We start from the raw sequence: 22,033 nt of genomic DNA, 5'->3' as shown, positions 1-22,033 counted from the left end.
CTCCGTGCTCCCATTTCACCTTTCTCACTGGAGAGCCTTGTAAAGGCTGGGCCATGCTGTAAAATGAATTATCATTCTTAGGAGAAAAGCCATTTCAGATTCTTCGTCTTTTAGAGAAGGCATGCGGTACCTGGCTCACTTGTCCTAGCAAAAGTCTGAGCAGAACTATGGTCCAGTGACTGCAGGCCAGGATAGCCCATTCTGGAAACACCAGGGAGGGATGCCTGCCATGGTCCACACCTTCTACTTCTCCTCCTGTCCTTGACACCCAGCCTGACCTCCTAATGTTGAGACATAATTGTGATGCCCAAGACCTTTCCCCTGAATAGGATTTTTTCTAGATTGTGAGACCATGAGGAACAGTGTGAAAGTGAGCTAAAACCTGTTTATGGGTGAAAGGAGAGGGTCTCTGCTCTGTTCTTCTTTCCCTGGTGAGTCCTCCAGCCACCAGCCTTGCATGCCTGCACTGTCAGCAAAATAGACATGTCTCCAAATGAGCCTACTGCCCTCTGCCCCAAGTGGGATTCAGGGACAGGTAGGCAACCAACAGCTCTAGATGCTACAAAGGACAGAGCAGCTCTTCCTAACCCAACAAGTATCTAGCAGGGCACTGGATCAGGGATGTCACTGAGTCCATAGATCCACAGCCTGTTCTTCATGGAGGGAGGGGTACAGGAAAGAAAGACGCAGCTTTCTGATGGTGGACACACAGTCTAGAAAAGGGACAAGTTCCACAGGTATCTAGCCTATGGAGAGCAACCACAAGCTTTGGCTGTGCACATTACACACAGAAGGAGACAACACCATTAGAATTGAGCTTGGAGCTGGCCCCTGGCTCTTTGAGTATGGGTTGAGAACTACACAGGCACACACAAGGGCTGCAGACTTAGTGTAAATCCTTTGTCAATGTTCTCTCCACAAAGATGTGTCCCTCTGGGGTTTCAGCTAATAGAACACACACACACAAACACATCACACACACACACTAAAACAAACACATCACACTGTCTTCCTTGTCCAGCTGAGCTTATCCATGCTGCCCTAGCACAAGATATCAGTTTGTTAAGTGGTATTCTAATTTACACCAGAGGTTTTCTATGGAGATAGAACACGGGGCAGATGAAGACTGCAGGACCCAGCCTCTCCACATGCTGACATAACTAAAATCCATCTCCAGTAGTTGTGTGGATATCCCTAAGAGGCAAAATTGTCCTCAGTTGAGCCTCATTAACCCGAACTGTATGAAGCCTCTGAGGCATCTGGCTTTTTTACATCAAGCAACAGTCAGGCTCATCATCTGAAATGGGAATTGCCCTTCCATTACGAACAGTTTGCTCGCTGCAGAGACACCAAGGACCACAGGCTTCAGATAAGCTGGCATGAGGGACGTGTTGCATCAGACCTGCCTTCTCTGTCCATCTAAGCCTGACTCCTCCAGTTCCCGCCACACCAAGTCACTAAGGAATCTGTCTTCCTCCTGATCCCAGCCTGGCTCATCAGTTGCAGGGTATTAGGAATTTCCAGGCAAACTGACTCTCTAAAGAGTCTGCTCCTTCAGTCATTCCATGGGCTCCTAAAGGTGCCTTCGAAACAGGCCTGCAGCTTGATGGGTGTTTTAGTTAGAGTGTCTGTTGCTGTGATAAAAACAGCATGACCAAAAGTGACCTGGAGAGGAAAAGGTTTATTCCAGCTTTCAACTCCCAGGTTACGGTCAATCATTGAAGGAATCAGGACGGGAACTGAGACCACGGAAGGGTGCTGCATACTGGCTAGCTAGCCTGCTTTCCTAAGACATTCGGGACCGGCAGCTCATACATGGCACTGCCCACAGCGAACTGAGAACTCCAGCACTAATCATGACTCAAGAAAATGCCCCGCAGGGTTGCCCACAGGCCGATCTGGTGGGGACGTTTTCTCAGTGGAGGTTCCCTCTTCCAAAATGGCCTGGGTGTCTGTCAAGTTTACATAAAACTAACCAGAACAATGACAAGCTGGACATCCTTCCAGCTCCTTTTAGAAGCTCAAGGCACACTTGATATGGCTTTCACCAGAAGTATATCCACACCTCTCAATGACCTTCTGCAACCAGCTAGAGAAGAGAGCCAGTCCAACTAAACCAGGTGGCAATACCTCCCAAAGAAGCCCTGTCTTGGGTACCCCTGGATTTCACTAAACCTGGAAAGTGAAGCCAGCCGGCAGTACAGTGTCTGGTTCTAAGATAAATTTTCATAAGCATCAGTGAATCAGGGGATTGAGGGGTTTTAGCCCACAGCTTCACACAGCAGGAATGTGAGCTTCAAACGCAGATTGCCCTAGGGCTTGTTCCCACCACATCTTAAACAAGAGTTCCCTAGCACGCTGAAATGGAATGCAGATTTCATCCTGGGCAGTACAATGTACCTTTACAGTTAACCCTTTAGGCTGGTAGAGGAACACAGAGATCAAAGGCCCAGTTGAAAAGACCTCATTAGATTCCCCAGAAAGAAAATCAATCATGGAGGGCACACTAAAAAACTGGAACATGGGATATTTATCTTTGCCTTGTTTGAATGTGCTTGTGCATGCATGTATGCAAATGCATGTGTATGTGCATATATGTGCATTGCATATGCCTATACATATATGTGTGCATGGGCTCATGTCTCATCTAGTGATAGTTTCCCATTGCTGGGAATGCAGCTAGTAATGACAAGGCTAAACACCCCTTATCCAAAGTGCTTTGGATGCAAGCTGTATTCGACTTCTTCAAAATTTTGAAATATTTACATATACATAAAGACATCAAGTCTAAAGGTGAATTTATTCATTTTCTATAATGCATACACAGGTTTAAGTTTATTTTATATGTTTTTAAATAATTTCATGCATAAGTAAAGTTTTCCAAAGCAGAATTTTTCCACCTGTGGCATCTAATCAGTGTTGAGAGTGCTGCCTTTGGATTTGTTGATGCAGGATGCTCAGCACATAGCTGCCTGCCTCCTGCAAACTTTCTGTGCAAGATATACCACAGCCCAGGACCAGCTCACTAAAGCAACTAAAACTCGGGGATGGAAGATTCCAAGTTGATATTACTATCACATTTGAAGAAACCAGCACTGCACAGGGACATGGGGCACACTGACACCAGTCGACAAGCGCAATACGGAGAGCAGTAAGCACATCATGTGGACAGCAGCAGGAAATGTGGCCAGTCTGGAACCCATTCTACAACTCAGGAGCACACATCTCTGAATCTCTGCACCTCGAGATGCTGAGAAGCCTCAAGTTCATCCTCTCCAATTCTTCAAAAAGGCCCAGCACCCTGAGCACCAATGTCTCTGGGGACATTATGCCTCTTATCCCCCACCCCCGCCTGGTGGGCAGGATTTTCCACATGCCCCGAGAAGCTATCTCCAATCCCATGCAGGGCTAGAGAGAGCCATGTGCAGTTCAGCAATGGGATATCACTAGCTAGGTCAGGTGATGCTTCTTGGGTGAGCCACCCTTGCTCTCTGACATGAGGCACACAAGGAGATGACCAAGGTCTTGGGGTCCTTCAGTACCTACATTAGTTTTAAGGGGGTCGTGACTCTTCACATGAACATACCATAAGGCACGTGGCATAGCCAAGCCTTGATCCATGGAGTCCACGTGCATGTGTATAGTTCGCCACCAAGCAGATCCCACAAAACCCCAGCTGGATGCCTCTCCTGGATCTGACTTCCAACAATTCACATCAAGTGCCCAGGTACAGGGAACAGTGACCAAGACACTGAGCTTGTGGGCTCAGCTAACCCTGCTTCCCTAAGTTGGATTCTGGGAACAATTCATGACCTTTCCAGACGGTGTGCTGGTTCCTACCTGAGAAGGGGGTGGTCCGGAGAGGGATTCTGATGGGGGTCAATGTCAGGAAATGGCAGGGCTGCACAATGGAGGGTGAGAGGCCCCGAAGTTCCTCAGGGTCCACGGAGACCATGGCAGCAGCTGCGGCAGCGGCGGCGGCAGTGATGGTGATGGTGGGACCACTGTTGATTGGCTTAAGGCTGTTATGGCAACCACCTGTGGGAGAGAGACCAGGGTCAGTACATGTGTCACACATCCATTTCAGATAACAGCCTCCTCAAGATGTAAGACTAGCACCGCCCCCTTCAATGACATCCTGTACCAGTTAGCACCGCCCAGAGTGAATCTTGTCACTCAGCATATGTGCTTCACTGTGTGATGCTTAGAGTGCCACCATTCTGAAGTCACCAGAAGGATCCCAGGACATACACATGGTAAGGGGAAATAGCGTCACTGTGGTACACATGTGTGTAGGTCATTTGAAGTGACCACGAAGACTGTGCTGAAGCCCAGCTTTGTGGAGGGAGGGCACTGAGAGAATCAAGGTGGGGAGACTTTGCAGGAAGGAGTGGGTGTAGGCCAGGGCGGGAGGGTTTCCAAAGGGCTGGGACTCAGGATGCTGAGCACACATGGAGAAATCATCACCCACGCAGGCTCTCCCAGATGCTCCAAACGCAGAATCCAGGAAGGATGCCAAGGCCACAGAGAGTAAGTAACCCAGGCTGCAAACTCACTTCTAAAGATCTACCTTACACTCATACAACCAGCTGTCTTTGGGGACTGACAAGGGGCTGAGCAATGAGCAGGCAGAGGCCTGTTTTCAGGAGAACTTTCCAGAAGGAAGCACATCGTCAACACACTTCTCATCTGTTGGTTTTATGATATAGGTGATGGATTTCAATCAAGAGGGATGAAGAACTGATGATTGTGTCTCAATTTTCTGCAGGTTGACCTTTATTGGGATGAGGACACATGAGCCCAATCATTCGAGAATGGGAGAATGAGGCATCCTGACGCTGGGAAGAAGGACCAGCAAGTACAAGAGTTCTGGAGAAGATGTTACTCCATGAGATACGGGAGCTTCGAGGAAATTGGGAAGCAGAGAGCAGCAGAGCCGTGTGGACAGGGGTGGGATGTGGCGTGGTGAGGAGATAGGGTTGGCTGAGGACACTGGGCTTGGCAGGTAGACACCACCGGTGTATGGAGGATGAGGTTTGCTGCAGAATGGTGGGAGGTCAGATGCCCAGGAGGTCTGCTCAGTGCTCTTGCCATGGTCCCACACTGGCTGCCTTTTTTATAGGAACAATCCGGGGATAGGACAGAGTTCTGGATGCACTCAGAGACAGAATGCTGAATCTGGACCTCAGGGGAGACGTCCATAAGGGAAAGAGAAATCTGAAGGCATCTAGAAAAGTACTGGATATCATAGAGTCAGATGTTTTTTTAAAAAAATGCACTCCAGACTGAGTGTGCCGAAGTGGCTGACTCTTGGTTGATTTTCTCTCCCTGTCTTTCCATATTTACGAATTCCCTAAGAGGGACACACGCTGTCCTTTAAAATTAGACTTACAGAGCAACTAGGCAGTGGCTACAGAGCTCCCACACTGCCGGCAGCAATTCCCTTGTCATTACCACCTTCCCCAGGGTGCTGCGTGTCACCAACCACGTGCTCTTACCGACACACTGTTTACTAAGGGCCAGCTTCCCTCCCAGGGCCTCCTTCCTGGGTATGCCCTGTGAATTCTGACAGATGTAGGATGTGTCCACACAGCATCCATGTGGGAATTTCATAACAGGAAAGTCCCACCTACTCCACCCTGCCCCTTCTGTTCCCCCCACCTACACCCAACTCCTGATCCCAAAGCATCGCAGTGTAGCCTTTTACAGAACATCGTGTAATTGCAGGCATTGCTTGCAGCCTGTTCAGTTGCTTTCTTCCACTCAGAAATCTGCTTTGCAGTTCGCTTCCTGTCTTTGGTATGACTCGATGGCACTTTATTTATCATTGAGTAATATTTCATTGTAAGGATGTGCCACAGTTTATTTTCCACTCGCCTACGGAATGACGACACCTTGGTTGTTTCCACGCATGATGTGTGTAAGCTCAGGCAGGCATGTGACGTGGCACACACAGAGGTCAGAAGACAGCCTCGGGTACCAGTTCTTTATTTCTACCATGTTTGAGATAGAGCCTCTTGTTTGCCATTGCGTATGGCAGACAGATGACCCAGAAGCTCCCAGAGAGTGTCCTTTCTCCAGCTCCCACGTCACTGTAGGAGTGCTGTGGTTACAGGCACATGCTTCCATATCCAGTTTCTGGGGATTCTAAGGACCAAATCTGATCCTCAGCTAGTGAGTGGGATAAGTCCTTTGTGTACTGGGGTACCTCTCCAGCCTGGGCTTCGCTCCAGGTCGTCTTCCTGCTGCCTTTCCCACCCAGAGAGTGAGCATCCTGGCTGCCCACAGCCTTGCATGGTCATATGTATCCTGTATCTGTGTCTGCTCTGTGTGCGGTAGACTCCCAGGGTTGTTATACACACATTTGAAATCAGTGCCATCAAGAACGTACCACCTTTATAGCAGAAGCACACCACGGACAATTAGTAAAACAGAGCAAGGCTCGTGATCTGCCTTTCTGCCCTTCTGTCTGGTGGCAGCTCCCTGGTACCACTGTCTGACTGATAAGGGAATGTGTCGTAATCCCCCTGTATCAATAGCCTCACCCTCACATATCGTACAATATCCAATAAATCAGGACACCCAGAGAATGGAGTACTGCATAAGTGTGCCATATTGGCCTCCCCACCCCCACCACAGGTATTCCCTATTAGAAGTAGCCACGTGTAAACAGCTGAACCAACATACTGATATCTTCCAGTCACCATAAAATAGTGCCAGGAGCCAAAACACTATCAGTGCTTTTGAGATATAAAGTCTGCTAACAAGAACATTTTTTTAATATTCTGATATGCTCCAAGACCTATTTGAATGTTTTTTACTCAGGGTCCCTCCTGCCCTCATCTCCACCCAAGGGTTCACTTATGCTCATTTCACTACGGCTACAGAAAATATAGCTGGAATGTAATTACACATGTGCTCTGCTCAGTGGTCCGAAAAGATGCCAAAAGTTAAGGGGGCTGGTCAGGCATGAAGAGCCCAGGGAGACAAAGAGGATCCAATTATGAGAGCCCTCAGAAACCCACACTATAAAGCAAGGTGGCATGGGAGAAGTAGACTAGAGGAAAGTAAAGCACCCCAGGATTCCACAACATGGCCCTCATCCTTATAAGACCAAAGTCTTGTACTGTCAGGAGCTCCTGGGAACCATTCCTCTACAGTACCTAGCTCTCTACCCCACAGCATTGCCTCTTGCCCCTACCAGACCCGAGTCCTGCCCAGCCAGGAACCTGTAGGAACCAGTTGTCCAGGACACCAAACTCAGTCCCACAGCCCAGCCCCTCATGGCCATAAGGTACGACAAGAAGTGCATGTCGCTGCTCTCACTTCTCTGCAGCCCTGTCAGATTGTAGTTAGTTCTGAGAGTTTCAGGGACTAGCCCCCCTCACAGAGCAGATGATGGAGACCCCAATAACTTCCCCTTCCAAACCCTTGCCCCATCCTCCCCTATGTCAGGACATATAAAACCTTGAGCAGTCAAGTTCAGCTGCCCAGCAAGGGGAAGATTCGAGTCTGCAGCTGTGCTTAGCCTTGGTCTAGACTGCTTATTATTCTGAAGGAGAAAAGAGCATAGAAAGTTGTGGTTTTCTTGATTTCCTTCTCTATCAGGTGTGGATTAAAGACTCAAATATCTTCCATTGTCTGGTGCTATTATCGATACTTCTGAAGTCAGACAGCCCTCTTAGCTGAGCTTCTACTCAGGAGTTCCTCACATAAGGCAGATGTCCAGGCTGCAGACCTCCCCCCAGGAGACAGACTGCAGTGGGCCCAGCTAGCCGCCCCCCCCCCCCATCTATGAAGAAGGATTACTGACCACACACTCCAGTGCTAACCATGTAGCCTGTCAATGAAAAGACTTACTGTTAAAACATACTCCAGCAAAAGGCATCCTACTGAATGGGAGGAGATCTTCACCAATCCCGCATCAGACAAAGGTCTGATCTCCAAAATATATAAAGAACTCAAGAAACTAGACTTTAAAATTCTAATTAACTCAATTAAAAAATGGGGCACTGAACTGAACAGAGAATTCTCAACAGAAGAAGTTCAAATGGTCAAGAGACACTTAAGATCATGTTCAGCTTCCTTAGTGATCAGGGAAATGCAAATCAAAACAACTTTGAGATACCATCTTACACCTGTCAGAATGGCTAAAATCAAAAACACCAATGATAGCCTTTCCTGGAGAGGATGTGGAATAAGGGGAACACTCATCCATTGCTGGTGGGAATACAAACTTGTGCATCTACTTTGGAAATCAGTATGGCGGTTTCTCAGGAAATTGGGAATCAACCTACCTCAGGATCCATCAATACCACTCTTGGGAATATACCCAAGAGATGCCCAATCATACTACAAAAGCATTTGCTCAACTATGTTCATAGCAGCATTATTTGTAATAGCCAGAACCTGGAAACAACCTAGATGCCCCACAATGGAAGAATGGATAAAGAAAGTGAGGAATATATACACGTTAGAGTACTACTCAGCGGGAAAAAAAAAATGACATCTTGAATTTTGCATGCAAATGCAAATGGATGGAAATAGAAAACACTATCCTGAGTGAGATAACCAAGACCCAAAAAGATGAATATGGTATATACTCACTCATTTGTGGACTCTAGCCATAATCCAAGGACATTAAGCCTATAATTCACAAGCTCAGAGAAGCCAAATAACAAGGTGAACCCAAAGAAAAACATACATAGATCCTCTTGGAAATTGGAAGCAAACAAGATTGCCGGGCAAAAGTTGTGAGCATAGCGGTGAGGGTAGGGGTGGGGATGAGGTTGGGAGAAGGTGGAGGGGGAGAAGGAAGGGAGAAGAAAAGGACTGGCAAGAGCTTGGAGGAGTGGGAGGGTGGAGATGGAGGAAGGGCAGATATAGGAGAAGGGAAGAAGACACCTACATTAAGGGATCCATTTTAGGGTTGGCAAAAGACTTGGCTCTATCGAGGATGCCAGGTGTCCACAGGGATGTCCCTAGCTAGGTCCTTGGACAGCAGAGGAGGGGGTGACTGAACTGTCCTTGCCCCACTATCACACTGATGATTATCTCGAATATCACCATAGAATCTTTGTCTGGTGACAGACGGAGATAGAGACAGAGACCCTAATCAGAGCAAGGGACTGAGCTCCCAAGGTCCAGTTGAAAGGCAGAAGGAGTGAAAAGATGAGCAAAGAAGTCAGGACTGCGAGGGGTTGGTCAACCAACTGAGGCAGTGTGCCTGTTCTAATGGGAGCTCACCAAAGCCAGCTGGACTGGGTCTGAATGAGCATGAGATCAAACAGGACTCTCTGATTGTGGCTGACAATGGGGGCTGACTGAGAAGCCATTGATAAAGACACTGGGACTTGTTTTTACAGCATGTTCTGGCTTTTTGGGACCCTAGTCTATATAGATGCACAGCTCCCTAGGCCTGGATGTAGGGGGGAGGGCCTTGGGCTTCCCACAGGGCAGGGTTCCCTGCCCTCTCTCAAGCAGGGAGGGAGAGGGAGGAGGGGGTGTGGGGGATTAGGAGGAGGGAAGGACATATAAATAATTTAATGGAATTCCCGATAGAACATCCCCATTGCCTCTTTGGGCTGAGGAGGGAGGAAGACTTGATTGGGGGAGGGGGGAATGGGAGGTGGTGGCGGGGAAGAGGCAGAAATCTTTAATAATTAAATAAATTAATTAATTAATAAAAAATAATTTAATGAAAAAATAAAATAATAAAATAAAGTAATAAAAAAACATACTCCAGCAAGCTGCCAGCAGTCATGACCCTCTCAAAGCCATTTGGCACCATGCTTGGGGGACCATGTCTTCATGCCTAACAGAGCTCAGGATCTCAGCCATGTGCTGCCAGACGAAGTTTCTAAAACAAACTTGCTGCATTGTTTAAAATGGAAGTGACCTTGACTGATGGAAGAGAAAGTTACCATTATAAAAGCAACAGATGCTGGGACAGGTGAAAGCATTTTGCAGCTAGAAAAATATGAAAACATTTTTAATCACCACGTGATTTTTGTTGCCAAAAATCATCTGTCAACTTAAAAGCAAAATAACTAGGATTCATTAGTCTTCCCTTTAGAGACTGAAAAGATGGGGTTTTTGTTTTTTTGCTTTTCACCTACATTAAGATTATTTGGCCTTATACAAAACTGTACCATCTCTCAGTGTGTTCACAAAATCAAACACCAGCGGTAACGGAAAGTTACCAATCAGCACAATGTATCTAGTGTTGGCAAGTAACAGGGAGAGAAAGGTCCAGTCTCTCTAAGACTGGTTGAACCCCAAGCCTCTGTGGCCCTTGACCTCAAAAATAAAAGAACCACTAAGGGACCTTGCAGTAGCCACCAAACCTCCTAGTCAGGCCACATATCAGGACAGCAAGCAGGAGGGACTTCAAAAGGGGGCTGTGTTTCTTATCTTTTATAGTTGCTGTGCTGCAGTGTCTGGCATAACAGCATAAAGGAGGAGGATTTCTTTTGCTCAGTTACAGAGGGTTTGGTCCATCACACCAGGGAGGGTCTGACAGAGTAGTTTACAGCACTGAAGAGGATGCAGAAAGAAGGGCGTATAGAACTGGGCCATGCCAAGGTCTAACCACCACAGACCCTGGCCCCTAGCTCCTGCCTCCTCTTAGCCACTATTGTCCAGTAATGCAGTCCTACTGTGAACCCACTCAGCAGTTGTCCATGCATGTGTCAGAGTCCTTATGACTTCATCTAGAAGGCCCTCAGACACACACTCTAAGGGAAACTTTACTGCCTCCGTTCCCCATCATCATTCTCAATCTAACAGAATTCACCCTCACAATATTGGGACACTTTGACGGATAGGTTCATAGTTCACAATACATGGGAGAAGGGATGAGGGTGCTGGTAGCTTCTCCTATATCATCTCCCAGCCCCCAGTCACAGCAGAGCATCTCTGTGCCAATCTGAACAGAGCATGGGAATGAAAGACAATGGGATAGATACATGAGGTGTCATTGGATATCCACAGAGAAATGCTGCTGGGTGCCTGCCTGCTGCTTGAGAACACCAGACAGGAAATGCATGGAGCCTAGAGAACCTGAATGCTAGCTGCTCCCCCGAGATCTGCCTCTCAGCTGAGTTTGGACTGTAAGCAAGAGTGCTCAATAAACTGTGCCAACTGATAAACAATGACAGGAACTTCCTTTCCCCAAAGGACTTCAGAAAATCCCTTAGTTGAGTAAATAAATAGTAAGATAAGATAGGTACAGTCAGATAAACCTGCTAAGCCAGCAAAGAGGTAAGCCAGCAAAGCCACCCCATAAAGATTACTATACAAGTTAGTGTTCTAAGAAGACCAGTAATTAACCAGGTGCTTCCTTAATGGCAGCATGGAGTAAAGGGACAGGGGTTCATGAGACACATCTGTGAATGTCCAACTGCAACAGCTGCTGCCCTTGTCCTCGTGATGCAGGCAAGTGTAGGAGACAGTTTAGATCCTGCGACCCCAGCCCTCCTTGGTTTGAAGCTTATGCGCACCTCTGTTCTTTTAACAATGCTCCTGGTAGCCGTCTTCCTTCAGTTGCATGTACTGTACACACAACCCATCTCCAAATAAAGCACCTAGAAGCCTCAGAACTTGCAATAGGCTGCTTATATTCTCATCTTTGAACAAAGGTATAAGTTTCCCCACTCCTGGTAGCAATCAATTTAGACAGTTTCTATTCACGTGTATTCCCAATGTATCCAGGTGTAAAGAACAGAAGGGTTAATCTGGCCTGAACTGGTTTTGAGTGCATGTACAGGAAGGCAAAACTGTGTCCTCTAGAAAGACCCTAGTTATCATCTTATGCATATGTATAATTGGTGTGGATATGATTAAAATTAGATGCATTGTGGGAAGGGCCATGGGCAGTACATACACGAGTAAATAACCCAATCTGTCAATCAAAGTGGGGAATTCCCTTTAGAAACCAGTCTTTCCTTCCCCTTAGACCCATAACAAGGACCCTAGACTGTACCTCTGGGCTCTGGAGTACTCTCGCTCATGTGGCCCACTGTCAATCTTAGCAGTGCCTCCTTCTGTAATTTAAACTATCATTTATTTCTCAAAAAAAATTATCTTTCTTCTTTTGCAAAACTCCGTGGGCCTTATTTTCAGTTATTTGGCCAAGAGGCCAAAACCCTGGGAAGGTCCCTGGTAATACTCACTGCTGCCGGAGTTGTCAAGGCCAGCCCCCTTATCCTTGCTCTCCTACTACAGAGGAGCTGCTGGCGTGTCCTTTCTGAAGACAGTCCTCAGACACACACACAGAGGCGATCATTAACAGCCCTACTGTGGCAGAGGAAAGCTGGGCGCCATAGCACACTTCCCCTGATAGTTATACCTGAGACTCTGAGGTGCCCAGACTCTACGGGGGACATACACACTGGAGTCCTGTGTATTAGCCCTGTATACACTAGCAGCCCTGGCTTACTAATACTCCACTGGCCTCCGAAGTGAAGGCAGAAAGTGGGTTCTGCATGTACCCTTCAGGGCAACTGCTAAGCTGTTGCTGCCCTCTGGGAACCTGCCTCAAACCCTGGAACCATTTGTGCTGAGAGTTGCTTCCCTGGGATGAAATAGAGAGAAGGGAAGAATGTGAGGACTAGAAGAGTGGGCAAGCAGGAGTTGCAGAGCCACAGACATCAGACTTAATTAGTGAGTTAAACAGCACTGCATTGACCCAGGGATGTCCCACAAGGGGTGAGCAGCTGACCAGACCTTCCCATTATCTCTGGGCAGGTTCTCCAACAGGTAAGACCTCAGCTCTTGGTATCTCCTTATCCTCTGAAATGGAGAATGCTGGCATCAAAGGCTCTAGGGGGCACCCTTAGGTGTTCTTAGGGATCATGACTACCAGTGGCTAGGGAGTAAGTGGGGTGTTAAATATTCAACATGCAAATTTTCGACAAGACAGGGACTTGGCTACCGCGTGCGCGTCTATCAGAGAGGACACCCATATTGGGGCAAACTTTAGGATTCAGAGTTGTGGAGTGTTGGGTAAACAGCAGAATGGTGAGAGTCTCTGTCGAGCAGAGTCTGATGAGCACCAGCTGTCAGCCTCTCTGCTGAGCAAAGCATTCAAAAAAATAAACAACCATTTGTTAGGCACGTCTGCTTAGCAAATGGTTTTGGCTCCGGTGGAAATCCTTCAGGCATTGCGCTACTGACTGGTAATCATTTCTGCAGAAACAACTGAGTGATGAGGATGGTGACTTCATCTCTACAAAGCATGTGCTGTGGGCTCTCAGGGTCTGGTGTGGGGCAGGGTGGTGCTGCTAAGCCCACGGACTCACAGAGGGCATTGGGGAAGCCATCAATAGCCTCTTCCTTCCCATTCTGTGAGAGCATTGGCTTTCTGTGCACCTAGGAATGAGGATATCTGTTAGGATTTAAGCGTGTTTTTATGGAAGAGTAGCTACAGGTTTCCTGGGTCTATGAGACAGACTGATAGGAACCCAGCCTCCGTGTGTTTGAACTGTGGCTTAACAATGCAGCCAATATTTGCTGTTTGTTCTGGTTGTTTTCTGAAAGAGACATCTAATTCCTGGTCTCGTTACAAGTACTGAAGGTGCCAAGGAAGCAAACCTGCAAGCTGTGCTGGACCATCTGCTGAGCTCCATAGGCAGTGCTCATCACGCAAGCCCAGTGAGATCTTGCTGACTTTCCCAAGCACTCGCTGCACTGATCTTCCCTGCCCTCCCAGGCCTTGGAGCAGAGGAAGACCCTGATGCTCAGGGCGTCCCTTGCAAAGAACACCACGGTTGGTAGGATGGATGACCCTTGGCCACCACTCCTTTTCCTCATCTGGCTCTGTGTCCCAGTCACAGACAATGGCCTCTGAGAATGAGAGAGGCCACACTCTTGGGCAACCTCCCATCAGTGGAATAACGTGGGGAGGCATGGGAATGGTGTCGATGGCATTTTGGACATCAGAGGCCTTGGCAGCCTTGCTTGGCTTAGAGACCCAAATTGTCACCTTGGTGACTTGCCTGGCCCACTGAGCACCAGTGTTCTCATCTTCTGAGAGTGCCTGCTTGAGCCTCCAAACATGGGGAAGTCTCAAGGGGACTCTGTGCTAGGCAATGTCCTATTTTCCCAGTTTCTGCAACCCTATAGGACACCAAGGCTATAGAGAGCCCTTTAATGGTGTCTACTACCAACTAACAGTTTGTCTGGGTAGGATATCCTTTCAAAGCACATGTGCCCAGAAGAAGCACTTTGCTAGCTAGTCACTGAAATTTACACATAGGAAATCACACTACACAAGAATCTAGAGGGGAGTAGTTGGGAGGGAGACCAGGGTTTGCCTGGAATGGCAATGCAATACTGAACATACACAGGTGTCCACAGCCAGATGGGTGGGTGGGGACCAAGACAACACCCTCTAGACCCTTCCTGGGGTCCACTGTACTCTATATCTAGCCAGAGCTCAGGTCCAAGAGGAGCTGCGGTCTTTCAGACCCCAGGCAGCACCTCAAGCAGAGCCCTTCCAAAGCCTTTTCTTCCTCCAGTCTCTCCCTGAAGGACAGCCCCAGGAGCTGTATCAGCAGAGCATCCCTGTCCTCCAGGCACACGGAAGAAGGACTTCAGACAAGAGTGACCAGGGGGTCATTATCAGGGCTAACCTAACCCTCTGAGGGAAGCTCTCTCAGCCACTCCCTTGCTTGCCCCCCTCACAGCCTAGAAAGATGATTGTCCTCATGACAGTACTGACACCAGACTACATTCCTAAGAGCCACCACCAGGAGGCCTAGCCAAGTCTCCCATGTAGGTCATCCTGGGCAGTGGGTTGGAAGCCCCAGCAGTGACAAAGAGTTCTTTCTGTTCAGAATTATAGTCTTCTCTGTTGACCTTTCTGCTGAGTTTCATGAGCCACTTTGACCAAACCCCTGTACCAAATCACCTGCTTCCAGGGAACCTGAGGCCAAAACCTTGGGGTTTGCTTTCACAGCCTCGCCAGCCAGGACTGTGGAGGGACCTGGTCATGGAGGGAGGCTTCCTCCCCAGGAAGACATAGTGTTGGCCATGCTCAGCCTATGGTATTTCTTCACACCCCTCTGTTCAGCTTCCCTCACCCCTAAACCCTTATCCACTGCCCTCCTCATACAGGGTCTAGACACACCGCAGGAAGATGGGGAGAGATGATTAACTCACACAGTGTCCTTGTTGCCCCCTCCCCTGGAGATTCCACTTTCTACTTTAGGACATGCTTGGGGCCTCCTGTAGTCCCTCGTGTTTCATGCTTGTCTGTATCTGTGTCCCTTCGTCCTCCCAGCTCTGGGACCACACTTTTTAGTGTGCTCCATGAATCCCTCAGGTCCACCTGGATCTCAAAAATGTATGGCTGGATAGGCCATGGGGCCTAGGGAAAACCAAAGACCCTTGTTCTACTAAAGGAAGTAGTAACATGACCCGTAAGGACATTCTGCTATACCCACAGAGCAATGCCTTGCTTAGCCTTCATCAAAGAAGTTTCCTCTTGCAACAGACAGGAACCAACACAAAGACCCACAATTGGACAGTGTGCAGAGAGTGAAAGACATTGGACCACTAAGTCCTAAATAGGATGTCTAAATGCTATCAAACCCCATCCCCCAGGGCTCATAAATCTACACGAAAAAGGAGATAGAAATGTTACAAGACCGTGGGTGTGGATGACTCCAAGGAGACAGTGTCTACCAGACACAGGAGGATTGACACAAATATGGGTCACAGAGACTGTGGGAGTATGCTCAGGACCAGCACATGTCTAAGCCATTCAGAGTCCAGTGCTGTGAGGGGAGAATGTGCATGAGCTCCCATACCTAACCAAGAAGCTATCTATGAAGGGCGGTGGTGGCGCACACCTTTAATCCCAGCACTTGAGAGGCAGAGGCAGGTGGATCTCTGTGAGTTTGGGGGCAGCCTGGTCTACAGAGTGAGGACAGGCTCCAAAGCTACAGAGAAACCCAGTCTTGAAAAAATGAAAAAGAAGAAGAAGAAGAAGAAGAAGAAGAAGAAGAAGAAGAAGAAGAAGAAGAAGAAGAAGAAGAAGAAGAAGAAGAAGAAGAAGAAATCTGCTATTCTTAGAGAAATTAGTTTTCTCCAGTGGAGTCTCACTGGGTATATGAACCATGCTTTAAGGCAGACCTCAAGTCCAAGAACATCCAGCTGGCCAACACAAAACAAACTCAATGGTCTTTTGTAGACTTTTTAATCCCATCTTGCTTTGTTTGGCCTTTTTTTTTTGTCTTCGCTTGTATATTTTGGTTTTTATTTTTGTGTGCCTTTGTGGTTTGTATGTCTGTTTCTTGTTTTGTTTTTTAAAGATAGAGAGATAGAGTGTGGTGTTGGGTAGGTGGAGAGATGAGAAGGATCTGGGAGGAGTTGGGGGAGGGGAAAGCATGATCAAAATGTTATATGAAAATTTTTTAATTAAAATAAAATAAGCCAGACAAAAAAGAAAAAAATAAGCCAGTGAGAAAGAGTGAGAAAAAGAATCTCAGGGTTCCCCATCATTTACCCATATTCAGTCTCTTAACTTCCCCTGACCTCCTAGCCTGTGTCCTCATTATCCCAGGTCTTCCCTAGTAGATGTCACCCTTGGACCCCAGATATCTCCTGAGCAAGATCCTTATACTGAGACACAGTGCTCACAGCCACATGGACTATCTCCTAGATGCCTTGACCACTGATAATTCCTCCAATACCACACATCATGTGCCCCAGCCATAGAGCAAGTCAGGTTCTGATGACACTACCTGTCTTCCCCAGGCTGGCTCATCTGTTGGTGCCCAGGGAGCTGAGAACTGCTCCAAACAGAGGTCTCCTCTTAGCAGGAGTGCTGCCTGGGCCTTATCCCCCAGGGCCCATAGAACTCTAGGACTCAATAATGGCTCACAGGCTCAACCAGAAGTGGGCTAGGGTATGGGTGCAATACAACCCGAAGCTTCCTGCTTGGGTACCCAGGGAAGAAACAGTGATGTCAGGACTCACTTTAAATGAGAGTCAGTGATCAGGGAAACCTATCCCCAGGCTTTCCAAACAATAAGAAACTTGGTGGAGAATGTGTGGCAGGAAGAAGCCTTCCTTCTTGAATCTCCTGCTTCCTTTCCTTCTGCCCCCTATGGTGGAAGATGAGCCTGATCCAATGCCTATTCAGAGCCTCAGAGAAAGGATATACTGTTCCCATGCTGATGAGGGAAGGCATCTCATAGCTGGTTTGTCCAGAGACATTGGAAATAATCTAGCAAATGCCATTTCTAAAATCACCCGCATTCCATCCTATGAATGAATCATTCGATTTCTTCCAGTGATGTTCAACATGAAGAACAGAAACCCCATCTTCTGGTGCTATACTTGCCCAGGACAAGACAGTCAAGCATCTCCCCACTGTTCATGCTCAGTACAGACTGAAGTGGAGGTGGAGAAATTCATGAGGGTATGCCTTGTGATTTTTTTTTTTACCATTCTGTCCCCGAAGGGATTCTGAGAGTGACTTCTGGTTCCATCTGCAGGAATATCATACCTGCTTTGCAATGGGCTGGTTTAAGCCAGTTGTATTTCATTCAAAACCTCAGGTGAACACAGTTCACCTACTTGTGGCTTTAATTATTTGCTCTGATCTTGTACCCTTTAAAGATTTGTCACTTGTATTGGTTTAAGGAACACTGATTGGCCAGTAGCCAGGCAGGAAGTATAGGCAGGGTGACCAGAATATGAGAATTCTGGGAAGAGGAAAGGCTCAGTCTGCAGTCATCACTCAGACTCAAAGGATGCAAGATGAGAATGCCTCACTGATAAAAAGTACCAAGCCACATGACTAACACAGACAAAAGTGATGGGTTAATGTAAGATATAAGAATTAGTTAATAAGAAAGCCTGAGCTAACAGGCCAACCAGTTTATATTTAATGTAAGCCTCTGGTGTTTCTTTGGTACTGAACAGCTGTGGGACCAGACAGGATAGAAACCTCTGTCAACAATTATTGTTATCTTTTAGATAGGGACTCATCATGTTCTTTAGTTGACCTCAAGTACCTGGTCCTAGATAATTATACTGCCTCAGCATCCTGAGGAGCTGGGGTTTCAGGCCCACTTCACAATGTCTGGCTCATACTGCATTATCTGAATACACACCCTAAACTGACAAACCTCCTCCTAAATAGGATCAGGACCTGCCTGGTCCCAACATTTCTCATGTTTTGTTGGTTTTCCCAAAGGACCTAAGCACCAGCTGGATGAGATTTTTTTTTCCAGTGGTGTCACCACTTAGTCCTGGTGGCAAAGGTGGACAAGCTTTCAGTTACCATCCCTTTAGTCCAATCTGGATTGCTATCTCAGGTGGCATCTGGTAGGCTCGGGGGTACAGAGAGGATCCCAAGGTGCTGTGGGAACTCCTTCAACCAATAGCTTTGAAGAGACTGACTCACTTTGGGCGTGGTCTCATGTACTATAAATGCAGATGTAAAAGGGTGTATGGGCCCCTTGGCTGCTGGATTCAATTTCAGTTTCCCCGTGCACGCAGAGGACTGTGGATTACTACTCTTTCAGTGAGTTTACCCCTAACCTTTGTTACTATCCATTCTGGGCTAGTGTGGAACTGCTTTGTACCACAACTCTGTTGCAACTGTTGTGGTACAAAGGAGTTCCACACCAAGGCAATGTGTACCTATCAAGAGCATCGAGCAGGAGCCTGTGATAAATGCTTTCTTCAGGGTCATTGCTTCCCAAACCCATGGGGGGAAAGGTCTTTCCCAGCTCAGTACTGAAGGATCAAATCCAGGACTAATCCTGTCCCCACCCCCAGAACATCAGGACCACCTTACATGGGTCTCCTTTTAGAGTCTGCAGTTACAAGTCCTAACTTTGATGGGCATGTCTAGTCAGGAAATTAATGGCTTGAGCTTGAAGGCCCCACAGGCTCCTGCTTTTACAAGCTATTCCACCTCCACAAGTTACCACACACACACACACACACACACACACACACGTGCATGCACACTGCTCTCGGGCCCCAGCAATGTTGACACTAGAAGACAAGTTATTTAATCCCAGGAAGGAGGAGAATTCACTTAGCTCTTTTTTTTTGTGTCACTTTACAAATACTAATTTATTATTATTGTATGATTTCATATAACTTGGTACACAATAATTTGAATATTCGTTTTATTAAACTAGAGATTAATTACAGTACTCCACAGAACAAATTGCTGCTAAAATCAGTAGTCTGAACATTCTCCATGCTGTAATGAATGGAGTTGGAGGAGGGATGAAGCCGAGGCAGCAAATGCTCTTCCTAAGAAATAATGGCGGCTTCATGTTAACTTTGCTAAGTGCTGTTCCAGGGACCACCTGGCCAATACCCGTGGTGTCAAAGTCTTTCTGGAATGTAGAAGGGAACCCACCACAGGAAGGAGCTTGGAGAGCAAAAACCTAGGCTCAGGTACCCAGTAGAATGAAAACAGTGACAGCATCCAGGCACCAGGCACCCTGGCTGCACTAGACTAAGGCTGATTTCCAAAGACCCCTTGTCTTCCCCAGATTCACCATTCCCCACCCACAAACATGTTCCTGTCTTAGGCACTTTCAACTATGTATCAATGGGAGACATTTGTCTTCTCGACAAGCCATTGGGCAAGTGACTTTAGCAGGTTAAAAGAGTCATGCAGTTTTCCCAACTCCTAAGTTTTCTTCCCCATGCTACACCCTAAGAAGGGCTTGCCCTTTGAAGGGTATGGCAGTGCCCACCCTGCTGAGGCCCAACAGAGTCCATGTCTGTGGACTAAGAGAGCATCTTCTATGGAATGTGATGGTTTTGACCAAAGACGGATCTGTCATACTAGAGAATGGATGTATTCATACAGGTACAGCAGGCTGACTCTATTCTTAGCATACACATGGGCATGGCATACACATGGGCATGGCTGGGCGGGGGGTAGTCCTGACCTTGGGTGCAAAACAGAATCCTATTAGTTTGCAGCACAAAAGTTTGGTGCAAAGTTTGTCACAGGTTCAGAGGCTGGATGCAGCTGCTTCTTCACATTCCATGTGCACACAATCGACGCTCACCTCTTACCTGCCTCGTAATACCCCATGGCGGTAATAAAGCCCCAGAAATCATTCTAGTCACGACTTTCTCTTCAGAGACACATTTAGGCAGCAATGCAATCAACCAGTCAATGGTTTTTAGGAACTTTCCTGCTTTGCCGTGCTGATCTTCGTTATGAAATTAAGATGATTGAATGCTTCATAATTGAGGTACCAAATATGCTTTTCTCTCCAGCACCTGCCTGAGTGGCTCCTGCTACTGAGCCTCCCCAGGTAAACGTGGGAGGTTGTTTGCATTCAAGACTTGAGGACTTGGATCCAGATGAACTTGTCCGTCGTGATGGATGACTGTATACCTAAAAACCCCAAACACTTTTACAGGAATTAGCCTCTAGACCAGGACACTACGAACAGCTCCCACCCAGTGAAGATGTGGAAAAATACGAAGACAGACATTGCCAGAAGAGCTTTCTCATCCTCGCAGCTGCTGTGATGGGTCATGCTGGCTTCAATCGCAGTTGCTATGAACTGATGTTCTGAGTGAGGAGCAACTGACAATATAGAAGTCAGGGCATTGGTGGGACTGAGGTCAGCCATGGCCTTGCTGAGCCAGGAGCTGTGAGTTCTAGAGGGCCCTCCTCCTGCAGATATACCTGGCCTAGGTGGGTTGGATCAGTTGTGTCTCTGAGGAGCTGTTGGCTCTTGTATCCACAAAATGAGTTTCAATCCTTGAGAATGTGGCTGAACCTCAGCAGACACCTGGAGCCTCTGTAAGGTCTAAAGATCTATAGAGTCCATCCTGGGACCTCAGCCATGAGTCAAAGGCATGTCTTGGGGCAGTGTGGCATGGCCTAGAGCACTAGCAGCTCCCGTCACTTTAGCCACACAGACAGACAGCAGAAAACCTCCTGCAGGCCAGTGAAGGCTTGTCCCCAACCTGAGTCACCCAAGAAGCTCCCTGCCTCCTGCCTGTGTTCACATCAGTCAACTTGGGTGCACGCACACACACACAGACACACGGGGTGGGGGATCCCTGTTCTTTGTATGACTTTCATGTGGCCACCTGTGTCCCAGCTCTCTACACTTCAACAGCCAAGAGGCACTTTGAGTCAGGCCCTTCTGGGAGCACCAGGGCCACCAGTCTGTTCGTCTTCTGGTGCAAAGCAAAGATGTTTCATGGGTAAGCCTGGTGCCTCACCTTCCTCTTCCTGCTCCATATTCATATCTTGACCTTTCAGAGGCAGTCCCCAAATGCCATTTAAAACGTAATTACTGGCCGGGCGGTGGTGGCGCACGCCTTTAATCCCAGCACTTGGGAGGCAGAGGCAGGCGGATCTCTGTGAGTTCGAGGCCAGCCTGGTCTACAAGAGCTAGTTCCAGGACCGGAACCAAAAAAGCTACGGAGAAACCCTGTCTCGAAAAAAACAAGAACAAACAAACATAATCACTGTGGTCCTCTGCAAGAATTTGCTTCCCGCCAGGCGGTGGTGGCACACGCCTTTAATCCCAGCACTCAGGAGGCAGAGGCAGGTGGATCTCTGTGAGTTCGAGGCCAGCCTGGTCTACAAGAGCTAGTTCCAGGACAGGCTCCAAAGCTACAGAGAGACCCTGTCTTGAAAAACCAAAAAAAAAAAAAAAAAAAAAAAAAAAGAATTTGCTTCCCTTGCCTCCGTCTTAGCCTGGACACGTCCTCGCAATCACAGCTTTCTACTCTGAGCACACGCTAGCCTTCCCTCTTTCAGCACACATTGGAAAATTTCAAACTCTGCTTCCAACCAAATTCAGTCCTCCTTCCAGAAAACTAATGATCAAGAGTGCCCATCCTGTGCAAATTTCCCAGCAATGAGCGGTGGGAAATGCTCTCTGTTCTGCCACCTGAGGGAATCCACCGGCAGGTACCCATCTGTCTCTGCCATAAACAATGAAGGTACAGACTCATCCAGAAAAAAAGAGAGATTTGAGTTTCATTTCCAGTTTGAAAAAGCCTGCTGTGCTGT

General features: G+C 47.5%; 1 protein-coding gene across 1 annotated transcript in view; it reads right to left on the bottom strand.

Moving 5' to 3' along the window:
- The window catches only part of Tcerg1l (transcription elongation regulator 1 like), a 184,150-nt gene that overhangs the window by 137,846 nt on the left and 24,271 nt on the right, over nt 1-22,033 (bottom strand). The window contains exon 4 of the mRNA XM_057779012.1: nt 3,841-4,038. Within this exon, the coding sequence (XP_057634995.1) occupies nt 3,841-4,038 (198 nt within the window). The remainder of the gene's footprint in view (nt 1-3,840; nt 4,039-22,033) is intronic.

The sequence above is a fragment of the Chionomys nivalis genome, chromosome 8 (genome assembly GCF_950005125.1).
Source record: "Chionomys nivalis chromosome 8, mChiNiv1.1, whole genome shotgun sequence".
NCBI lineage: Eukaryota > Metazoa > Chordata > Mammalia > Rodentia > Cricetidae > Chionomys > Chionomys nivalis.
The sequence above is the reverse complement of the archived record's forward strand: the minus strand, read 5'-3'. Positions and strand labels throughout refer to the sequence as shown.